Source organism: Hibiscus syriacus, unplaced genomic scaffold, assembly GCF_006381635.1.
Source record: "Hibiscus syriacus cultivar Baekdansim isolate YM2019G1 unplaced genomic scaffold, ASM638163v2 tig00111105_pilon, whole genome shotgun sequence".
NCBI classification, from domain to species: Eukaryota; Viridiplantae; Streptophyta; class Magnoliopsida; order Malvales; family Malvaceae; genus Hibiscus; species Hibiscus syriacus.
Window position 1 is genome coordinate 271543 of NW_024062987.1, and position 23331 is coordinate 294873.

Consider the following 23331-nt stretch of genomic DNA (forward strand, 5'->3'; position numbering starts at 1 on the left):
CATCAGCCAAGATAACACTCGCTTATAAGTTAGTATTTTTTAGAAGAATAGGAAACAATTCTCCAATTTTACAGTGTTAAGAGAGATAGTAGAGAGGATGAATCCCTGCTTACCTGATTTTGAAATGGAAGACGATTATCCAATTCCTTCATCTTCTACCTCAGCTCGCCCTAAGAGACCTTCCATGTGAGCTCATACTTTCTTTCTTTCCTTTTTGTTTAATCTACTATTGGGGGGAATTGTGGTTGATAAACTGATGAAGTTGCGAAGCAGGCCGGAAGACGGAATCATGGAGCTTTCGTGGGAAAATGGTCAAGTTGTTATGCAGAGCCAAAAAAACCAAACATCTCTCAAGAAGTCTCCGACGTTTAAATTCCACGGCGCCGGCCAATCAGCTCCTAGAGAGATCCGAGCGTCGCCATTGTCTCATCAGCAGCAACAACTATCGGTTACCGATCATCTCTTCGTGCAAGAAGATGAAATGGCTCCGTGGCTTCAATATCCTCTCAACGATGCCAACTTCGACCACGATTTCGGCGCTGATCTCCTCTATCATTCCACCGCGGCCTCCGTTCCTCCGCTCGGAAAAGTTAATCAAGTTCCTGGCCCTGCTGCGGCGTCAGGTTCTAGGCCCCTGATGCCGCCTCCGAGGAGGAATGAGTTGGAATCGACGACGATCCATAACTTTGTTCACTTCTCCAGGCATAAAACGGCGAGGGCGGAGCAATCTCAACCGTCAAATTTGAAGAGCGTAGAGAGGCAACTGACGGTTGTCGATTCCAGCTATACTCCATCGATAGCTCCCGAACGGGGCGCCTCCCAGGCCAGGCCAAGCAACACCGAGACGGCATCTGGTGGAAACAACAACAATGCCAGCGCCAACATGGGCGCCGCTCCAGTTGCCAACGCTAGATCAGCAGGTGTCACCACGGTTGCCAACAAGGACAATTTAGCCACGTGCGAGGTCAAGGTGACATCACCACCTAAAGGCTACAGTGCCATCCCCGAACCGAGGGCTCAAAAGGCGGCCCCGGCTGAGGACCGGAAGCGTAAAGGAAGAGAACCGGACGAAGCCGAATGTCAGAGTGAGGTTAGTTTATTAGAGTAAAATTCTTTCCTCGCTACTCCGCTAACGTGCGCCGCAGTTGTTCGTCTTTTAATTTTGCACTGTTTGTGAAATATACACGTTTCATCATTATCCGAGTTGAAATATGCCACGTGTTTGATACTATTGGGGTAGATAGGGGAGGTCAACATGGATTTGGTGACGGTTGGGGAGGATTAAAAAAAATAGACAAAAGAATGGGGCTTAAAGTTTTAAAAAATAAATTATTGGATTAATGGCGCGTATCACGGGACTGGGGTTTCCCCTCCCAATTATTCCCCTGATTGTCATTGTCAGTTTGCTTTTGGATAGTTTTTACTCTTTGGGATTCTTTTGTTGCTTAAAACATTCTTTAGTGTTTTCCAGTTTTCGTTTAGCTTAATGTTACCTTTATCATGCATGTCAAGGGACGTAGGGACTTGTGAAAGAATTAGCCATTTAGGCAATATTAGGTAATCATAATAACGGGCACAAAATTTATACTAATTAACGAATTTCTAAAATTTCAAATAGAGATAGACTTCTAAAATTCTACGGGTATGAAAATATTTTTAATAAAAAATACATAAAAGACATAAGGGGTTGTATATAAATGATCCTCGACTATAAGACGTTATTTTGTTAAGTCTTTCTACTATTAAAAGTTACAGAATGATCCCTCCACTATATGATGTTTTATTGAGTCTCTGACTATTAAAATTTACAAAATAATCATTTGACTATTCATATGTTCTAAACACGTCTTTTTCTGTTAGAAAATTGACGATAGTCTGAGCCGAAAGTTAACTTGATGACTGAGATATAATCTCAAACTACTATTATATCCTAGTTAGCATATTAACGTTCAGCTTAGAAGTCCTTCAATTTTTAACAAAAAAGGACGAGTTTCGACATATGAATAGTTGAGTGACTATTTTGTAACTTTTAATAGTCGATGGACTCAACAAAGTAACACTCTATAGTCTGAGGACTATTTTGTAACTTTTAATAGTCGGAGGACTTAACAAAGCAACACCTTATAGTCAGGAGATCATTTGTGTACTTTACCCAAAATATAAAATACACGATAATTTCAAATTTTCAGGGGATAACTACCCCAGCCATCCCCCTTAGTCCATCTTTAGGTATTGACATGTAGGACTTACACAGAGTTTTATGTTAGGTAAGACGAACTTTTAAAATTTTAGAATGTGATAAACTTATAAATTTCCGAGGAATGAAAATAGATAATTTGTAGAAAATATAAAGAAAATTTAAAAGAAAAATTAGCTGACCCTTTTTTCCCATATGTAATGGGGTAACGGGGAGGTATGATAGTAGGCTGCCCCCAACGTCAAGTTGATAGCAACTTCCGTAGAGACCTCCGAATTATGAAATGCTCTCCGTGGGACTCGATCTTACGACCACAAGGTTAAGAGCCTTATGTTCTACCAACTGAGCTGGACGGGCATTTTAATTTGAAATTTTAAGAGACGATTATTTCACTTGTTCACCTTAGTCCATCCCTGTTGAGACACATTAATGTGGGATTTTTTCATTAAAAAAGGGGTTATTTTACATCATGTTCTACATGTACATGTTGGGAACCAAAATAGATTTTAATTATGGAGGCATCAAACATTTTTCTTTTCTTCTTTCTATCAAAATTCCTCTCTTGCCTTTCACTGATAATCTTATGATGGCCAAAGGATGCTGAGTTTGAATGCGCTGACACAACGAAACCACGTGGATCAACGTCTACAAAAAGGTCTCGTACTGCAGAGGTCCATAACCTCTCAGAAAGGGTTAGATTTCATTAACGCTACACTACTGTTAATGAATTTGGCATTCTTGTGTAACCGCATTCCCTAGTTTAGAGGTGTAATATCCCATTCATGTGCAGAGACGGAGAGACAGGATAAATGAAAAGATGAAGGCTTTGCAAGAACTTATACCTCGTTGCAACAAGGTTTGTTATTCCTGATTTAGTTATTCCTCTTTCTAACGTTATTGACTTCGCATATTCCCGAGTCTTAGTCAGACAAGCATCAATGCTGGATGAGGCAATTGAATACCTAAAATCACTTCAGTTGCAAGTTCAGGTAATTGTTTGGTTAATGTTAGTGACATACTTTTAAATTATGATTGTTATGTACTATTGACATTTCACGTAATGATGCGGAATGAGCTTGAAAATTATATTTGAGACTAGACTCAACTTTTTGTAGATGATGGCCATGAGCTGTGGCATGGTCCCAATGATGTTTCCTGGTATTCAGCAATACATGCCAACAATGGGAATGGGAATTGGGATGGGGATGGGCATGGCCATGGGAATGGATATGGGAATAAGTAGGCCAATGATGCCGTTTCCCAATGTCTTGGCTGGCTCAGGATTACCGACATCAACTGCTGCGGCACATTTGGGTCCAAGGTTTCCTATGCCAGCCTTTAATATGCCACAACCAGTTCCAACTTCCGATCCATTGAGAACCCAACCGAACAACCAGCCAGATGCAATGCTAAACCCGAACCAGCCACAAGTTCCAAATTTGGCTGGTCCTGATCAGCAGCATCTCAGTCTTCAACAGATGCAAATACTCCATCCACAGGTAAATTTCTAATTTTGTCCTTCCTATAGAAAATTTTCCTAAAATGTCTGATCTAACCAGCTCAAACACATTAAGATCACAGTTTTGATGAGCATGCAGTATTGATTACGAATTTCAACTTTTACAGGGTCAAGCAACGGCACAGCCAAGTTCTAGTAAACCTAGTGCCAGCTCGGCCGAGAATCTTGAAAATCACCAATCAGGTGCGTGCGTTCTTCTATAGTTGTACATTATTAAAAGATTGTTGCCGAAAGCATTGTGTGGATGGGAAATAAGAAGACGGTAAATGCCATGAACCCCCTCTAATAGACTTCATGATCAGGGCCTGCTGGCATAAGTTTACCAAGTATATAGAACTCGAATAGTACGCTGAAATGGTCCAATCATGGATGATTTCTAATACAATGTTTAGGATGTTGATCCATTGTTGCTTCAGCACGATGCTCTTTTCAAGGGTTGTTCTGATGTGCGGTGGTCTAATCTAAGGCTAATTTATGGTCAGATTTTAACCTAAGATGTTACCATGCCCAACATAAAAAGTTATACAATTGGTAATAATTTCGGTTACAACCGATAATGTTATATTTCGACAGATTTTAGCCTAAAATATTAACTGTCTATTCTAAAAGATTATACAATTGATAATAATTTAGACTAAAATCAAAAATGTCTTGATGATAACCTTTTAAGTTGTAACCGGAATAATCATGTAATTTAGATGAATTATTATGAAAAACATGATATTTTCGATTTCAACATAAAAAATTACCCAATTTACTCTAAAAAAACAACGCTATACTAGCTTAAAGAGAACATTTCTACCTTTTTTCAGTCTTATATTAAACAGTTATATTTTAGACTCATCCCCTTTTCAATCCACAACATTTTCCTATGCATTTGCAGGTTGAAAATCATGCATGGACACTCTCTGGATAAGGTTTTGGTCTTTCTAAAGTGCTGTAAAGAGAACATTAGCTAACATGTAAAATTATTATACCACCAGTACAAATAATTTCCTTGTTCTCTTATTTGTCTCCCCCTCCATTTTCTCCAGATTTTATTATGATTGTAATCCATAAGGTATATATATTTATTTATTTTGTTTAGTTTCAGCAGAGATGTAAATATTCAAACAGAGTTTCAGAACATTTTAAGAGAATTTTTTGCTTTAGCCTTTAGGTCTCAAACCTGTAGACATGAGGCTGTATCTTCCCCAGCTGTCTTCTGAACCTCAAAAAGATGCAAAGGAGAGAAGGCTCTATGTTCCCTTAAAATTTCTTTTTTCAGTTTCAGCTTTTATGTTGAACTTAGAGATGGCAACGGGTCGGGTTTTTTGTCAACCCGACCCGAAAATTTGCACCCTCCACCTGAACTCGACACGAAATTTTATACCCTCCACCAAACCTAACTCGACTCGAAAAATATATACACTCCACCCGACCCTACCTGATATAAAATAAAGACTTAATTAAAAAATAATAAAATTTTTAAGGAAATTACATTGTTATCCCCGGTTCGGAGTTTTTTCACCCTCCACCCGAACCCGACTCGATCTCACCCCTTAAAAAGTTCAACCCGCCCCGACCTAAACCCGAATTTAAAAAAAAAAATCTGATCCTATCGGATCAAAACCCGTCAAATTCGGGTTAAATTGCATTTTAGTTGAACTTTGCCCCAATTCTCTGAACCTTGAAAAGGTGAACATGAAGAATGGTCATTGTTCCCAATTTTTTTATTACTCTTTTTTCAGTGCAATTTGAGGTCTGGGACAATGTTCCCCCAGTAAAGGCAGGCCCACCAATCATCCCCCAACCAAGAGAAGCCGACATCTCCATCAACCAACTCGAGTTCAATTATGTCGAAATTCAATTAACACTACTCAACTTGAGCTTTAACTCGATTCAAATTTTTAATAAATCAAAACGAACTACTTGATAACCATCTTGAGAAGCTCACTAGCAACTCAAAAAAATACTCCGTGTATCAAATTTTTAATTTTTTAAATTAAATTATTAATAATATTAACTTTTACATGTTATAAAAAATATAATATAAGATTTTCATGTACTTAATGTTCATGTTCGAGCTTAATCGAACTTGAGTTTAAGCTTAAATCAAACTCGAGTTCAAGCTTCAATCGAGTTAAATCTAAGAATGTTTTAAGTTTAAGTTTTGGAACTCGATTCGGACTTCAATCTTTAATTTCGAGTTGAATCGAGCTCAACAACACTCTGCTCACTCTCCTGTTCGTTAGGCTATGTGAATACTTGATAGAGATAACTGAAACTGTAGGGCAGGACTGTATGGGCAAATCTGAAAATGTCAGAAGATGGAAGATAATGAGGCAAAGAAGACAATTCTGTTCAGGATTCGGAACGTTGACCGACATCCTATGGCAGATACAGAGTTCATTCTATAACAATGATAGGCCCTTGAGCCCTATGTTAGCAGATTGCTCGATTCGGAATAATCAATTTTTACATATTTGAGAGATCTCATAATTCACAATGTTAAAACCCCATCCTCGTAAACAAAACTGATCTTGATGCAATAAAACAGTGTACACAAGAGCATATGAATATTATTGAAGTAGATGTACAACTAAAGGATTGCACAAGTTGAAGATAGTAAAATACCTTATCACTCAAAATGCGGAAAACATCCACTCCCATAGCTTTGTCAAGCTCCTAACAAGAAGCAAAACCGGATTTAGCAGGCACGTGACTTGACCATCAGCAAAAAGGAATCAAGGTTTTCCAAGTAGGAAGAACAGAACCGACATTCAATGCGTCCGGGGAGCTATCAATATCGTAGAGAAGTTTTTGAAGATGTTCATCCTTCAAAGCTTCACGGACTTCACCGGAAGACGCTGCATGACGAACATGGTAGCTTTAAACAGTTGTGTGAAGGGATTTAATCAGTTTTGGCATAAAGACAGTTTTATCTAGAGGTTCTCTGGATCAGGAAAACATTGAACAATCATCCTAAGCTGGGTCTCATTCAAGCTTCTACTGTACATCTAAATCGGGGGCGGAACGAAACCCAGAGAATCAATTAGCTGATGTGGATAATCTTTTTGGGTCCAGGTGGAAAAACTTGATGCGAACCAAATCTAGCTAAAAGCAACGCATTCGGCCTACTCTCAAATGCAAAAATTATTCTACTAAAGTCTAACACAATGCCAATAGCCTGCATCTGCGTTATTTGTAGCACTTCACTCGGGTCATCAACTTCTAGTTTCCTTTCCACCTGAAATCCTGGATTACACCTAATAGATATGAAACAAATAACATTTGAGCTTTTGAAAGTTCCAGGAAAAGAAAAGGAGGGCTTGAATAAGTTGTTTGAGTTGGGATGATCTCCAAAAAAATTTACACTGTAACATGTCAAGCAAGCAAGCAAACATGTTTCCTTTGCACTGCCTTTAAAACCATAAAAGTACAAAAAGCATTCGATCTTAAATGCAATGGTAGCTTTCATTGATGATAAGTCTTGATGAAGGTTCTTAAGAAGCATTAACAGATATTGAAGTTCATAATATAGCACATACGAAAACAAAGTACGAATAAGGTTTTTAAACGTTGTAGCAGACAATTGACAAGGAGAACGATTCATCAAAAGACTGTTTATTTACCAAATTTTCTGAAAAAGTGAAAATAAGCATCCAAGGATAAACATAAAACACAGTTTTTGAATTTATATACTATGGAATTAAATCAATCGAAAACAAGCAATTGATGAACAGAGTGCTTACTGGATCTTCCTTCAGATAATTCTGGCTTGACACCGGGGTTCACCGCATCATTAATGTGGACTCTGACTTGACAATAGTTGTTACAACTTCATCAACAGACCCTGAGTTCACACTAGGGGTTCCTGCAGTATTCAGAGACAATGATTCTAAATTAGATTACTCTGGTACGATAGAGCAAAGGCCAACATGAGCTAGAAATAATCAATCTTTTTTTTAATGCTCGCTTCCTGAAATAGACCCCTTAGCTAAGTTATTTTCTGGTTAAACCCAACTCGAGTTGAAATACATATCAGTTATATTTGCAGTTGATTTCCAGTTACATAAACCTTGGTACGGATTACTGAACAGACCAGAAGAGGAGTGTTGATATTATTGATACCAGCAAAGCAGAAGAGAAATTATGAATTTATCACAAGAAAAGCAACCCCAAGGCCCCAACCTCGGTATGAAATAACTTTTTACCTTTCAACATGTACCAATCTATAAAAAGAACATTTTTAGAACACCAAATACATTAAAAGCGCAAGCATCATTAACGAGAGAAAAGAAGCATGATATTTACTGAGAAACATCCAGTTGAGTCAAAGTTCTCACCAGATTTTTCTTGAATGGACTCTGGCTTCACACTGGGGGTTTCTGCATCATCCATAAAAGATATCAGCCCCCATTTCTAACATCACAGGTGACAATGCCAACTTATGGCTTCAGCTCCAAAGTGCTAGCAGGTTAAAAGGACAATAAACCCAAAATTTCCTTATAATCTTTGTTTGCAAAAACTTGACCATAAACCATTGGTTCGGTTCTTTAAGGCAACACATATTCAACTTCACCAGAATGCTTTCTTGCTATTGGTAAAGAAAAAGTATAATGCATGCTAAGCTAATCTTTTTACAGAATACAAGTTGATGAGAAAGCATTAACCCAAGAAACGCCCGTAATTTAAAGCAAAATTCAAAAACTTAGCAACATACGTGAAGAAAAGATGGAATGGAAGAAATTGTGGGAATCATATTCATACCTTTATGTGTCTTGAAACATGCCACAGAACAACAACAAAATGGAAGGTGTAAAATAAACAAATACAGCCATAAATGAAAACAGTTAAAAGAAGAGGAAAGGGAAGCGAAGAACTTACCAAGGAAGAAGACGGGGGGGCACTTGTAATGTAAAAGCCTTGTGGACGACAGTTGGGGAAATTGGATTGGAATTTGGAGGCCTTTGATTAAAGTTTTAAATGAAAATGAATGTTTAAACTATTTTATTTAAATCATAATATTTCTATTTTATAATTTAAAATATTTTAAATCAAATCAAATTAAAAAAATACTTTAAAAAATTAAATCAAATTTTACTTAACAGTCGCACCCAGTAATTCCAACAATCTTGGAAATTATTGTTGAGAACAATAATTATTTTTAATACCTAAATTTAAAAATAAAACAAATCTAAAAGATTAAAAATCATTAAAATTATTTTTATTTGATACTTTCATTCTACTTCCAATTTATGAACAAATTTACGACTACATATTAATTAAGAAAGTTATAAACAAATATAATCACTCTACAATGTTAAAAAAATTTACAACCCCACATTTATATCATTGAAATTTGCAGATAAACTTTAAAAATCTTATTGAATTTTAATTAAATTTTACAATTCGATATTGATTTTGGATGATCTGAAGAAAAGGTAATACTAAAGAAAAGTCATTCCAAAATTTTGTTTTAATAATTAACAAAATAATTTTACAAAAAAATAAAACTAATAAAATAACGATAATTTAACTAACAAAATATTTAAAAATTATTTTTTATTAATTTCAAAAAATTATAGTAATTTGTTATCGTTAATCATTAAAATAAAATTATAAAGGTATTTTTACTTGAGTTCTATCTCAAAATTAAAACTGAATAATAAAATGGCTTTGCAACCAAATACCCTTTTTATATTAATTTCCAAAATCTCTAATTATTTATCTACTACCAACCCTTTTCTATATTCTCATTCTTGCCTGAGATAATATTAAAATTAAAAGAAGAGCATGAACTCTCAAGCCTTAAAGCAGCAGCCAAGAAATCACGCAAAGAAGTCTCCTTGTAAAATGTCTCAAAAGGTTTACAGCTTTTTTAGGCTTCAAAATGCTTAAAAAGGAGGAAGAAGAACAGAAGGAATCCAGAATAACAAGTACAGCACTGAGGAAATATTGCTAAAACCAAGTAATTCTGCTACATATAAAGTCCTTCTGGAACCCCTTCTTTCTTTTTAAACATCACCTTTTCCTTGGCCTTCTTAAAGTCTGCATGTGTCACCTGAAACAAACCATCTTTTAAAATCAGCCACAAACCAATAGATGACATATAGGAGATCCTTTGCATCTATATTCTCACCGTCTACACTCTAATACAGCCACACATTTGCAGTATTATCACTGCATTATAAGTAGATTACCAAGAAAAATAACCTAAAATTGATGTGTGAAGCATTCTGCTTGCTGAGAGGGGAGTTCAATGCGGTTTCTTAAAGACCTTTGAAGCTTGCAGTGCCAAACGTTTTGACAATATAGTTTACACTTTTTCCCACCTTTATTATTATTATTTTTTTGAAAAAAAACCTAGATCTTAACTCACACAACCCTGCAGACTGCTCGAACGAGTGTAACAGAATATTTCTGTAATGAATCCTTTTCCCCCTCGCTAATAATGATATATAGCATTATTTCAGCGTATCGTATGGAAAAAAATAGAAGAGAAAGCATAATTAGATGCACGAATGCATGCATGGCAATTTGCAAAAGATTTGCTATTATAATTGCCATCAGACCAGCTTTTGATTTTAATACATGCATATCGAGAATGTAACCTTGAAGTGTTGAACTTGTATGGTAGTAAAAGTATCAATCAGGTTTCAATTCCATTACCTATGGATCGAGGGTGTAATTTTGTAAATTAAGCTTAATATGTCAGAAAATATACCTGCATATATTATAAGAAAAGAAGAGCAAAAACTTTCATTATTATGAATTTAACAAGTCTAACCTTCATGCGTCGCTCTCTTAAAGCAAGCAAACCAGCCTCAGTACATATTGCCTTTATATCAGCTCCAGAGAACTCATCTTTAGTCATCACAAATTCTTCCAAGTTCACATCATCAGCCAGCGTCATCTTTGATGTGTATCTGTAGTCCAAAGATTTGAAAGAGCAAAACTTTATGAGTACAAGAGAATAATGAAACATGTTTGATACAGAGAATCAGCACTCTCATGAGATAATCACATACCTGGAAAATGCGCCTCCTTGTTTTGATGTCGGGCAGGGGGAATTCAATCTTCCTATCAATTCGACCAGGACGAAGCAAAGCTGGATCAAGACTTTCAATTCTATTTGTTGCAAGAATCACTTTGACATCTCCTCTTGAGTCGAAGCCATCTAATTGGTTCAGCAACTCCAACATGGTCCTCTGAATTTCACGTTCACCACCAGAATGGGCATCATACCTGTATGGCAGATTAATGAGAAAGATTCCAAGGTATATCCATCAAGGTATAACTTTTTCACCGACTTGCCTCTTAGTACCAACTGCATCAATTTCATCAATAAAGACAATAGAAGGGGAAAGGTCATCGGCAACTCTGAAGAGTTCCCTAACTAACTTGGGACCATCTCCCAAGTACTTCTGAATTAATTCACTGCCAACAACACGTAAGAAAGTTGCTGATGTAGAATTAGCCACAGCCTGAAAGTACATAAAGTGATATAAAATAAGATCTAACTTTATACGAAAAAAGATCTACAGAAATGCTGTAAGAGTATAAACTTCAAACACAAAGACGCACCTTTGCGAGCAAGGTCTTGCCTGTCCCAGGCTCTCCATACAAGATAACCCCTTTTGGAGGCTTGATACCAATGTCTTCATATAGTTCAGGGTGGGTAAGAGGGAGCTCAACTGCCTCTTTAATCTCCTGTATCTGAGCATCCAAACCTCCTATATCGGCATAAGATTCCAAAGGAGCCTTTTCGACCTTCATCACTGATACCATTGGATCAACATCATCTTGCAGAAGTCCAACAACAGAAAGAACCTGAGAACATACAATAACCAATCATAAATTTCTTTCGAAAACAAAGAAATTACGAGGGATCGAAGAGATGCTAAACCCTCAAGATAATAAGAGCTGTATACTAATATTTTGGACCAGCACTCTGAGATGATACATCCCATGCTTGAGCTCGTTGGACCCATTTAAGAATTAAACAAGTAACTAAAAGTTCATCTTTGTAAAGGTCATCAATTTCACAAGAATTCTCTCACATAAGATATTAACCCAATCATCATTCTAAATTGCAACAGTTCTTTTAGCTTGCAGCAGCTGATATAAAAATAATATAATCACCCAGCACTGATACTAAATTTATAAATATAAATATACACACACCACAATAGATCAGTGTCCTTTCGGATGAAATACTTCAGTTTTCCTTTAAAAATCTCAGATCCTTAACCATAAAAATAAAAAATAAACAAAAATCCAGAAAGCTTAAGCCTTTAATTTACCTTATTGTGCATCAAAATAGCACATCCAGGCTCCAACTGATCCTTATCCACAAAAGATAAAATCCCAACATAATACTCCGGTCCAACTGACGATGAAACAATCGCATGATTCTCATCGATCAGCTCCTCCAAATTACCCACGCTCATGGGCGATCCTCTCAAATCGTCGACTTTAGATCTATCTTCCTCGGCTTTCTCTTCCTGCGGCTTGAGCCGTTCCTGATTAGCAACGAACTCTTCTTCCATAAGTAAGTAGTCCTTGACCCGCTCCAGTTTCAACAGCCGGAGCTTACACTTGGTATGCGGCGTCACAGTCGGGATACGCGCCGCCGCTTCGGGTCCTTTTTGTTTTCGTTGCTTACGACCCACCCTGGCTGGAGGTGCCGCCGGCTCAAATTTCTTCTCCTTTTTATCAGATCCATCCTGTTTCCGGTCCCCTGGAAAGCCTTGCCGATTCAGACCGCCGGGTGTTCCCTGACCCATGATTTAGGGTTGTTTTGAACGAGATTTCGAGGACTTTTTTTTCTTTTTTGAAAATAGGGTGCTTTCTTTTAAAAAACAGGGGAAGGGTTCTTATCTACTAATTCATATATTAAGGCGCATTTCGGTCCTAGACATATATTGCATTTCCATTTTGATCCTTTTTTTAGTTATGACCCATGCGTTAAAAGAGGGACGAATATTTTGAGTCAATAAAATTGTAATCACATACTCTTATTTATGTAATTATTTTAGTTTATATATATATATATATATATATATATTAAATATTTTAATTTGGAATTTCATTTTTTAAAGATTTAAGTATAAAAAAAAAGTTTCTACACTATAATTATTTTCACGAATAAGTATTTAAAGTATTTTCAATCTATTTAGGTACCTTACGTTATAAATATTACCGTTTAAACCGTAACGATCGTTAAATGAAAATCATTATCTATTCATTTGTTGACACGTGATCATTATTTGAATTTCATTTCTAATTTTCTATAAATTTCAAATATATAAAAAATAAAATATTAAAATTAATATTTTAATCCTAATATTAAAACTAATCTTTTAACCTAAGGGTGCGTTTGGTTCACGGAATGTAAGATTACCAGTGGGAATAAAATATTACTAGGGAATAGGATTACTGTGAATGTTGTATTTTGTGTTTGGTTGGTTTAGCATGAATGTAAGATTACTGTGTTTTGTTAAATGAATAAAAGATTATTGAAATGTATATTTAACAAAATTGTCTTTATTATATTTGTTTTTTAACAGGTTGGAAAATATTTATATTTTTTTTAAAAATTTAAATTCATAAAATTTATATAATTTGTTTTACAAAATTAAAAATATAAAAAGTTTTAATGAAATGGTAAAATTTTATTTTAACACCTAAACTTCATATAAAATTTTAATTATAGAATTTTTTTTTGTAAATCTAAAATAATTTAATGATAAATTTGTAATTTAATCTTCTTATAATTTTTATTATTCAATGACAGAATAAGAATATTTTTTAAAGAAATTTTTTTAAGGGCATTTTAGTCCAAAAACGCCGGTAATCCAACAATACCTAAGGAAAGGGAGGTAATGACATTCCCGGTAATATACCCAAAAAAATACACTATTGGTAATGTAAGATTACCGGGAATGACATTTCCGGCCAACCAAACGGGGGAATGTGGATTCCATTCCCCCAACCAAATACACCCTAAAACTAAAAAACCTAAGGGGATGTTTGAATCAAGGAATGTGGAATTCTCATAGAAATAAAATCCATATTCTCATGTTTGGTTGGCCGGGAATTTCATTCCTGGTAATATTTTACGGATAGTAGATTTTTTTGAGGTATATTATCGGGAATGTCTTTACCTCCATTTCCATATGTATTGTTGGATTACCAGCGTTTTGAACTAAAATGCCCTTAAATTTTTTTATTCAAAATATTATTCTTCTGTCATTAAATAATAAAAATTCTACAAATATTAAATTACAAATTTATTCTTAAACTATTTTAGATTTATAAAAAATATATAATTAAAATTTTATATAAAGTTTAAAGATTAAAATAAAATTTTACCCTTTCATTAAATATTTTTATATTTACAATTTTTTTTAAAAAATATAAATTTTATGAATTTAAATTTTTTAAAATATATATATAAATATTTTTCAACTTATTAAAAAAAAATATAATAAGGATAATTTGGTTAAATATATATTCTAATAATCTTTTATTTCTTTAACCAAACTAAAAAAGATTACATTCCTACTAAACCAACCAAACACAAAATACAAGATTTTCAGTAATCTTATTATCTAGTAATCTTACATTCCTACTAATAATCTTACATTCCTATTGATAATCTTATATTCCGTGAATTAAACACCCCTAAAATTAGCACGATCCCCTCCTCCATTTTCTGCTGAAACTCTCTTCCTCCCCCATTCTCTTCTCCTCCTCCGACCCAAAAACCTAGCAATGGGAGGCGTGAGCGCGATGGTGAACGGAACAAGAACAGGGAACAATGCCTTGTTACAAATCACAGCCAATGCAGGAGCTCCGCCAGTGGAAGCAGCAAGCTCAGCCGTCCGATTCCTTTGCTTCTCCTCGACCCTTGAATCTTCCATAAAAAAATCCATTTGATTGTGCAGACGGGTTTTGGTCGTAGGAGAAGCCCGAGAGATGTAACTTGTCGAACAATGATTCGACTTCGACGTTCTGCTTGATTGCCACGAAAAGGCCGGTTATGAAGGCGGAGGAAACTGAGAAGTGGACGCCAAGTGCCACTTTCCCGTATTTCTTGAGGAAATCCTTGAATCGGCTTCCACTGAAAGCAGCAGCCATTTCTTGAAGCTTTGTGGTGGGTTAGTGCGTTTAGGGTTTTTGCTTTCAATGGATTTAACGGATCCAAGAATTAAAAAATAGGATCCAAAATCGAGAGTGTTTTGATAATTTCATCTAAATGTCACAGTACTCAATATAATTGTTTTAAGGGTAAAGTATAGTAATGGTCACTGAACATTTCTGAAGCTTGCATTTAGATCTCCCAACTTTTAAAACTTGCAATACAGTCCCCCAATAATTTTATTTTCTTATTAAATATAGATGTATAGAAAATAAATGATTCAATTTATATTTAAATGTATGAATCATTTATATTTTTGATATATTTTATTTTGCAATATGTTCCCCAACTTAAATCACTGTTAGAAAATTAGGGTAAATTATATAAATGGTCATTGAACTTTTCAGGCACTGGAATTTAGGTCCCCAACTTTTAAAACTTGCAAAACAGTCCCCCAATAATTTTATTTTCTTATTAAATATAGATGTATAGAAAATATAAATGATTCAATTTATATTTAAATGTATGAATCATTTATATTTTTGATATATTTTATTTTTCTTGTATAAACTAGTATTTAAAATATGTTTATATTTTAATCAAAATATTTCAATATACGAATAAAAATATATTTATATAAATGTATATTTATATTTAGATGTATAAATAAAAAAAATATTCATATATTAATGTATGAATCATTTATATTTTTTGAATATTTTATTTTTAATAAGAAATTAAAATTATTAATTATATTAGAAATACTCAACTTAAGATTATATATATAATCATGAATTATAAATATGAAAAATATAATTATTAAATTAAGTTTAAAAATATATAAACCTTAAATTTATTCTTTTAAAATATTGTATCAACTAATATTTAAAAAATATATTAAATCTATCAAACAATTTATCAAATATAATATTTTTTATTGTAAAAAATATAATATTTTCCCATCATTTATTGCTTTCAAATTTTTTGCCGAAGTTCAAATCTCATTATTTCCATTTTCCATTATATTCTTTTTTTCTGGCATTGGTCATACTATTAGTATAGTATTATTGTATATCTCTTAACACAAACGATGGTGTTAGTTTAGTGGCTCCACCCTGTATCTTTCATTTGCGTGACTCAGGTTTGAGTTTGCCCAAGACCCAAATTTTACTTCTTTGTAACTTAATTTTCTTCTAATTAGGTGGTGACATGTGTCACCAATAACATATATCATGATCATGTGTTAACACATGTCAGGTCCTGGTTAAATGATTAATTTATTAAATTTTATTTAATTTAGGACCAAATTGATAGCATATATAAATAATTAGGTGGTGACATGTGTCACCAATGACACGTGTCATGATCATGTGCTAACACATGTCAGATCCTAATTAAATGATTAATTTATTAAATTCTATTTTATTTAGGACCAAATTGATTATATAAATAATAAAGACTGAATGTATAATATCAATTCCTTTTAACTGCCACTTCATCATTTGTATCAATTGGTAACGACTAGTGGCTTAGTTGAAACAGTTAAATAATTATGTTGTATGATTGATAAATTTAAAAGATCGATGACAAAAGTAAAAAGGGCTAGATAGTTAAGTTGTCAACCTAGTAGTTTACACTTTTATTTATACGTCAAAATAACATTTTATAAATTTAAAATTCGAATTATTTTCAACCTCTTCTATATCCTAACTACTTTTTTAATTAAAAAATTTCTTCAACAGATAAGAATTATACTATTATATTTATATAAAAAATACGTATCACATGAAATAAGATGAAATTAAATAATAATAAATCTGACATAATTGAATTTAATTGAATTATTTTGGAATTTAGGGTTTAGAATGAAATTGAATTACTTTGGAAATTAGGGTTTAGCATGAAATTGAGGACTGCTTTGCAAGTTTTAAAATTTGGGGGGACCTAAATTCAAGTGTCTGAAAAGTTCAATAACCTTTTATATAATTTACCCTAATTTCTAACAGTGATTTAAGTTGGGGATCATATTGCAAACGAAATAAATGTTGGGGGACTGTATTGCAAGTTTTAAAAGTTGGAGGACCTAAATGCAAGCTTCAGAAATATTCAATGACCATTACTATACTTTACCCTTGTTTTAATTAACTATATAACCTACTAACTTATTTGACTAAGTGCCCCAATAAAAAGAAAGATGGTCAACCTTTTTTTTTTCAACTTTTAAACTTTTTAAATTTGAAAAAAATACAATCAGATTAAATTCTTCCCAATAAAATAAAACACATTTGTTCTATAGCTCTTATGACAAATAAACGTTGAAACTAATAGAAAGAGTGTGCATAAATTTCAACAACAAAAAATTTATATAAAAAAGTTAAATACAAATGAAAAAGGTGTATATAATTTTTTATTTTTAATATAATTATTAACTATTGATATTTTTTAAAATAAAATAAGTATACAGATGCTATCTTGTGGGCCACATAGATCTGCCCCTGGTTTATTGAGGAAGAACGAAGGAGGATGAGAGTTTCAAAAGTGAATGGGGGAGGACAGTTGAAGAGGAGAGGTGATTGACGGTAACTTTTACATTTTTACATTTAGGTTAAAAATTAGTTTTAATATTAGGATTAAAATATTAATTTTAATATTTCATTTATTCTCTTTTTTATACATTCCAAATTTATAGAAAATTAGAAAAGAAATTTCAAATCATGGCCACCTGTCAATAAATAAATAGATAACAGTTTTTATTTAACGACCGTTACAATCTGTGTATATAAAGTAGTAATATTTATAACGTTAGGCATTTTATAAGTCAAAAAATACTTTAGAATACACTTATTTATGAAAACATGTATAATTTAGACACTTATTTTATACTTAACCCTTTTTTAAAATAATTATAATTATATAAAAATTACCAGTTAAATAATAACTAATATTTAACATTAACATAATAAATTCAATGTGTTCAAAATATTAATATTATATTTTTACTTTTTTAATAGAGACAATTATTTTTATTAAAAAAGTGGAAATATCTAAAATTATAATAACAATTTATAACTACCATCGTAAATTAAATATATAATTTGAACAAATTTTATAACATTGAAACAAATCACTTTAGATTATATAAGAACAATTCAACAAAACCTATAACAAAATATATATAGGAACAAGTATGGTTGCATCGACAAACAAACCACAAAACAATATTAGACTATTGAAAGACCACTGAGAACAACAAATCAATTCGAGCGTCGTGAGAAACTATTAACGTCGCGAGAAAATATTAACGTCGCAAAATCGCGTATTCAAATTCAATTTGGGAGTCTATAGCATGGAAGATCAATAGGATTACAAATAAGCATCATCTTGATCAGTCGTGATGTCATCAAATCCAACACTGAAAAATATAAAATAAAAAGAACGACCAAACGACCGATGAAGAAAATGAAAAATGTTTCACAAAGACAGAAAAATTATGCCACAAAAAAAGAATTATTCTTATTGAAAATTAAATAAAGAAAATAAAGATAAAAGATAATCGACAGTCGGTACCCAACATCAAAATCGATGTTATCACCGACTAAACAAAATCAAAAAAGAAAAAAATAAATTTAATTTATAGAAAGCGATATAAACTCTAAAAAAATTATTATGTATATATAAATAATAATATATGTCATATATTTAAAATAATGTCGTGACATTGCAAAAAAATCTCATTTTTTTCCTTTGATTGATTTTATAATATACATGTCTTTTCCATTTTGGTTATATAGTTGGTGTTACAAAGATAGGCATGGGTCGGGTTTCGGTCAACTCGATCTCACCTGAAAATTTTACATCTTTCACCCGACCTGACTCAACCCGAAAAATATATATCTTTCATCCGATCCGAAATAATAATAAAATATTATTTTTATTCAATAAAAACAGTAATTTAATTAAAAAATAATATATAGAGATATTATTGTAATTATTCTTAAATATATAAGGTAAAATTATATTTTTTTCGTGTCTCATATCCATCCTTATATTGAGTGAAATATAGAATGATGAAAGGAAATCAAAATATTTCATTATAGTGCTTATTAGCTTTTCATCTGTTGGGTTCGAAAAGAAAAATTGGATTTAAATAAATTAGATCAGGTTTTTTTCTCAACAAGGCAGCCTGAAGAAATTTTGCATTTTGTATTACGACATTTTTTACAGTGAACGGAACTCGTCACGTCAAGGTGACAAGTTCCATTAAAAAAAATTTATTCAAACTTTTTACCTTAATATGATAAATGAAGGAAATGCTCTCGACATAAGATATAAGGTATGTTTTCGTCGAAAATTTCCTTGCCTTGATCGGGATTTTTATCTTGTTTTCTTATGTTTGCTTTGATTTTCATAGTGCTCTTTTGATTTTGTTGGCTTTTGATGGATTGGAGGAAGTTGTTTGAGGGAATAAGGAGCAGTCGTTGGAGTTTTTTCCACCGGAGATTAGTGAGGGTTTTGTTAAGGCGCGTTCGTCAACAGATGTTCTAAATGAAGGAATTTCTACTTGGAAGCACTCGTTGGTGGCTATATTTCTTAGACGTACTCCTAATTTTGGGGCTATGCAGTTAATGGTGAAATCCTTATGGAGTAAAGTGGGTGAGTTTGAAGTGAGTCTTGCTGGGGAAATCTGTTTGTTTTTCAGTTCGGGAATGATTCGACCGTGGACTAGGTGTTGGAGAATTGTCTATGGCATTTTTTTTTGCTCAGCAAAGTTATGTTTTATTAAGGATTTGAGGGATAAAACCCAAGACCTAAGTTGTGTGCCTCGATAAAAACGTCCCTACACTTAAATGAAGGAAAAGAGTAAAACACAACTAGATAACAAAAATAATTGGATAACTGATTTAATGGACCATCGCAAAAAAAAAAAACGATTTGTCGATACATATGACAATTCAACTTATCACACTTACACCCATGATTATTGCTAAAGAATGTTTCTTATCACTATGCTATTCACGAGTTTTCGAGTCGAATCGAACCTAATTTTAAATTTTTCAAATTTGAGTCGAGCTCGACTCGGTTCGTTTACAGTGAGTTGAAAAATTGGAACATTTAAAAATTATGTGGTTGAAAATTTATGAATTTTATTTTTAAAACAATCAAAGGAAATTAAAAATTAGACCACATATCAAACACATATTGATTGATTTGAATTTTTTTAATGATCGTAATCGATCAAACACTTAAAATAATAACATCGGAAATGTAAAGCACGTTCTTTGACATAAAAGAATTTAGACACCTAGACGATGAAAGATGTATTATTTGAGATTTTTTTATAACTAAGCCAAAAGATGATAATGAAGTGCATTGTAAATTTTGTCTTAAATTAATTCTCTATTATAATATAGATCCATTCAGTCCATATATTGGTAAAAAAAAACAAGGCCAAATGTTATATAATAATCTATATATCTATAAATAGTAAATGTTAATTTAAAAATTAAGATTCATTTTACTGATATAGAAATAAACTGAACTAAAGTAATAGAAGGATTAAATTGAATTATCTAATAGTAGAGAGATTAAATTGATACAGTTAATGTAATAGAGGGACCAACATCATGAAGGTACTTTCCCTGTGTAAAATTGATCTTGAATTAATACTAAAATTAAAATAAAATATTATGTTTTTCTTATTAATTTATAATTTTAATGGATTTAATTTTTTTTCTTTGGAAAAAGCTATCTAAGATCCGGCCCAACTAAAGTATGAGAAATGACGTCTCGTAATTTTGGCAGGCCTAATAAAACGATGGGCAAGTGCCAAGTGGGCATTATCATTTTCTTTTTCAATTGGGATGTAGTGGAAGACAACGAGGCAACGTGAGGAGGACGTGGACAAGCAGCAGATACGACGAAGCACCACCACCACCACCACCGGAAGGAACAAACATGGGGGAAAGTCTAAAAAAAGTTAATTTAAGATTAAAAAAATAGTGAAAATGATGGTGATAAAAAATGTTATGAAAGTATAATATTTTAGGTTTGATGTAACTTAAAATATTATATTTTTTATAATATTGTTTGTTAAAAAAATATTATGAAAAATAATATTTTAGATTGATAATAGAAAATACTGCAAAAAATAATATTTTAAATTCAATTAAAAATATTATAAAAATATAACATCTTAAATTATATCTAATACAAAATATTATATTTTTATAATATTTCAATCGTAGTCATTTTCTTCGTTTTTAATATTAAATTAGAACTACTCACAAAATTGTGGTGTAATAAATAAATAAATAAATAATACTCCATAAACTTGTGGTAGAGGTTGGTTTGGTGGTGACAGCTGATACGACTGACACAATTAAAACCCGAGGGCCAATTGTTCCCAGGTTTCTGCGTCTTATGAATCAAATCAACCACTCCCAGTATCACATTGCAAAACTTTTCTATTAGGGATGATACTTAGGTAATTTTATATTAAAAATTTCAAATAAATAATTATTTCAAAAATAAGGTCTTTTAAGAATTATTTAGAAGAATAACCCTAGTATAGTTCACATAGAATGATCTCGTAGCCTGTAAATGGTAAGTCAAATCCTCGTATCTTTCAACACGTGAGATATGTCCGACGTTGGTGAACTTTTCAAGTAAACTAATAAAAGAATTGGATAAAATGACCTCGCGCATTGCGAATAGCGAGGTAGCCTGAGAACCAAAATATCGTGAGATTTATAAAAGACCTTGCGGCCTGCAAAGCGCGATAATTTTTTAAATTAAAATTAATAACAAATAAATATAATTAATAATATTAAATATTAAATATAATAAATAATAAATAATTAAAATATAATAATAAATAAATATAGTAATTAAAATATATATTTTATAAATAATTATTATAATATATTTTATAAATTTTGAAATAATGAAAAATTATATGTATACTATATTAAATATAATAAATAATATTATAATTATAATATATCTTGAAATTTATAAGATAAAACTGATATTAATTTTTTGATAGCAATTTTTCGCCTTGCAAACGGGAAAATATATTTTGAATTTTGAATTTTTAATTATAAACATGTTGTGTTGAAATTTATTTTTAAGGTGAGTATAATATCATTATATATGAGACATTTTAAGTAAAAATGACGTGATAAACAATCAATAATATATCGCTTTAACAACAGACATGATAGGAAAATGACGCACTTCCTTTAGTGATTAATTTATTACCTCAGCCAAGTTCGTTGTCATATCACCATACCGTCTACCCCCATCAAATGATCGAAGTCATTTCTCATTTAGGATTCTAGCAAGGTACTTGTAGCCATCAGAATTCATGTGTCTCAGTTCCTGCAGCAAATCCTCAAACTCACGTACGGACTGTGCGTGACCTATCAATAAAAATGAAACAATTAATTTGAAATAATTTTTTTGTAAATATATGGTAAACCAAAATGGTGAAAGGCGTACCCATTCGAAGTACCATTAGGCGCTCATATTCGCTCTTGAACTTCTTCAAATAGTTTACGACAATATGTCGTAAATAGTATCGATGATAAATATTAGGGGTTGGAAAACAAGCCCATACGTTGGAGTGTGTATTTGATACAACACCTTTGTCAGAAATAAGACAAATCTTTTCATCTCTATCCTGCATCACATGTGATAAAACATATGTTTATAAGTTTGTAAGGAATAATTCCTAAGAGTTGATATCTTCCTTTTCAACAATTGCGAAGCCGATGAGAATAGTTTTTCTATTGTCGTCTTGTGCAACTGCCAATACCATTATTTGAGTGTATCGACCATGTAACCAAGTGCCATCGATTTGAACCATCGGCTTGTAGTGTCAGAAGGCATTAATGCATTACGAAAAAATCCAAAAGAGTCGGTATAATTGGAAGACACCTTGTACGAAACGATCATTTTCGTACGTCGGGATTATTTCCAATTTAACAATTGTTCCTGGAATATGTTCTTGTATCAGTTTAAGCCATGGTCGCAATTCATTGTATGATTCCTCCCATTGATCGAACAATTTTTGTTGGGTTCGATACATTGCATACCATGCTTTGTGGTAGTCAACAGTGTACCCGTATAGTGATGTAACTGAAGCAATACAGGTTGCAACTGTAACACGTTGATTTGATTTGAGTAGCGGAATAAAGGCTTAAGAAAGTATGTGTATATCCAAGTTATGATGATCTTGATTTAGGATGTTGACGGTGCATGTATATGGTTGAACGTATTTTATGAGTTTCCAAAGGTTGTTTATCGTCTTCAACCGTGATACACAAACCCTCTAATTACATCTCTGCTTCTTGTGGAGACATTCAGTGATGTACTTATCCGCATCAATTTTTTCATAGTTGACATGACAAAGTGACATATATTGTAGTTCTTGATTGCAACCATATCTTATTTTCCTAAAACTCATTCGTAAAAAAGAGTAAATAA

At 32.5% G+C, this 23331-nt stretch overlaps 2 protein-coding genes, 1 long non-coding RNA gene and 1 pseudogene across 4 annotated transcripts; 1 reads left to right on the forward strand and 3 right to left on the reverse strand.

Moving 5' to 3' along the window:
* Positions 1-232: 232 nt before the first annotated feature.
* LOC120154015 (transcription factor PIF1-like) lies at positions 233-4013 on the forward strand. Its single transcript, XM_039165875.1, has 6 exons — positions 233-1090; positions 2794-2889; positions 2988-3057; positions 3122-3186; positions 3313-3696; positions 3824-4013. The coding sequence occupies exons 1-6, from the start codon at positions 257-259 to the stop codon at positions 3917-3919; spliced, it is 1545 nt and encodes a 514-aa protein (XP_039021806.1). The 5' UTR covers positions 233-256; the 3' UTR covers positions 3920-4013.
* A 3157-nt stretch (positions 4014-7170) lies between these two features.
* LOC120154016 lies at positions 7171-8643 on the reverse strand. The gene is made up of 3 exons (XR_005518846.1): positions 8586-8643; positions 8045-8086; positions 7171-7572 (listed from the first exon to the last, which is right to left on the reverse strand). It is a non-coding gene; the product is annotated as an uncharacterized LOC120154016 (long non-coding RNA).
* An 886-nt stretch (positions 8644-9529) lies between these two features.
* Positions 9530-12571, reverse strand: LOC120154014 (26S proteasome regulatory subunit 4 homolog A-like). Of its 2 annotated transcripts, none has more exons than XM_039165874.1 (6): positions 12005-12571; positions 11286-11531; positions 11016-11185; positions 10709-10946; positions 10489-10614; positions 9530-9762 (listed from the first exon to the last, which is right to left on the reverse strand). In XM_039165874.1, exons 1-6 carry the CDS (start codon positions 12485-12487, stop codon positions 9679-9681), a joined length of 1347 nt encoding a protein of 448 aa, XP_039021805.1. In that variant the 5' UTR covers positions 12488-12571; the 3' UTR covers positions 9530-9678. The 2 variants fall into 2 exon arrangements, 1 of the variants encoding a protein (XP_039021805.1); XR_005518845.1 differs by having other exon boundaries at positions 9679-9762; positions 10489-10627; positions 10730-10946; positions 12005-12569.
* A 1806-nt stretch (positions 12572-14377) lies between these two features.
* Positions 14378-14873, reverse strand: LOC120154055 (annotated as a pseudogene).
* Between the last annotated feature and the right edge of the window lie 8458 nt (positions 14874-23331).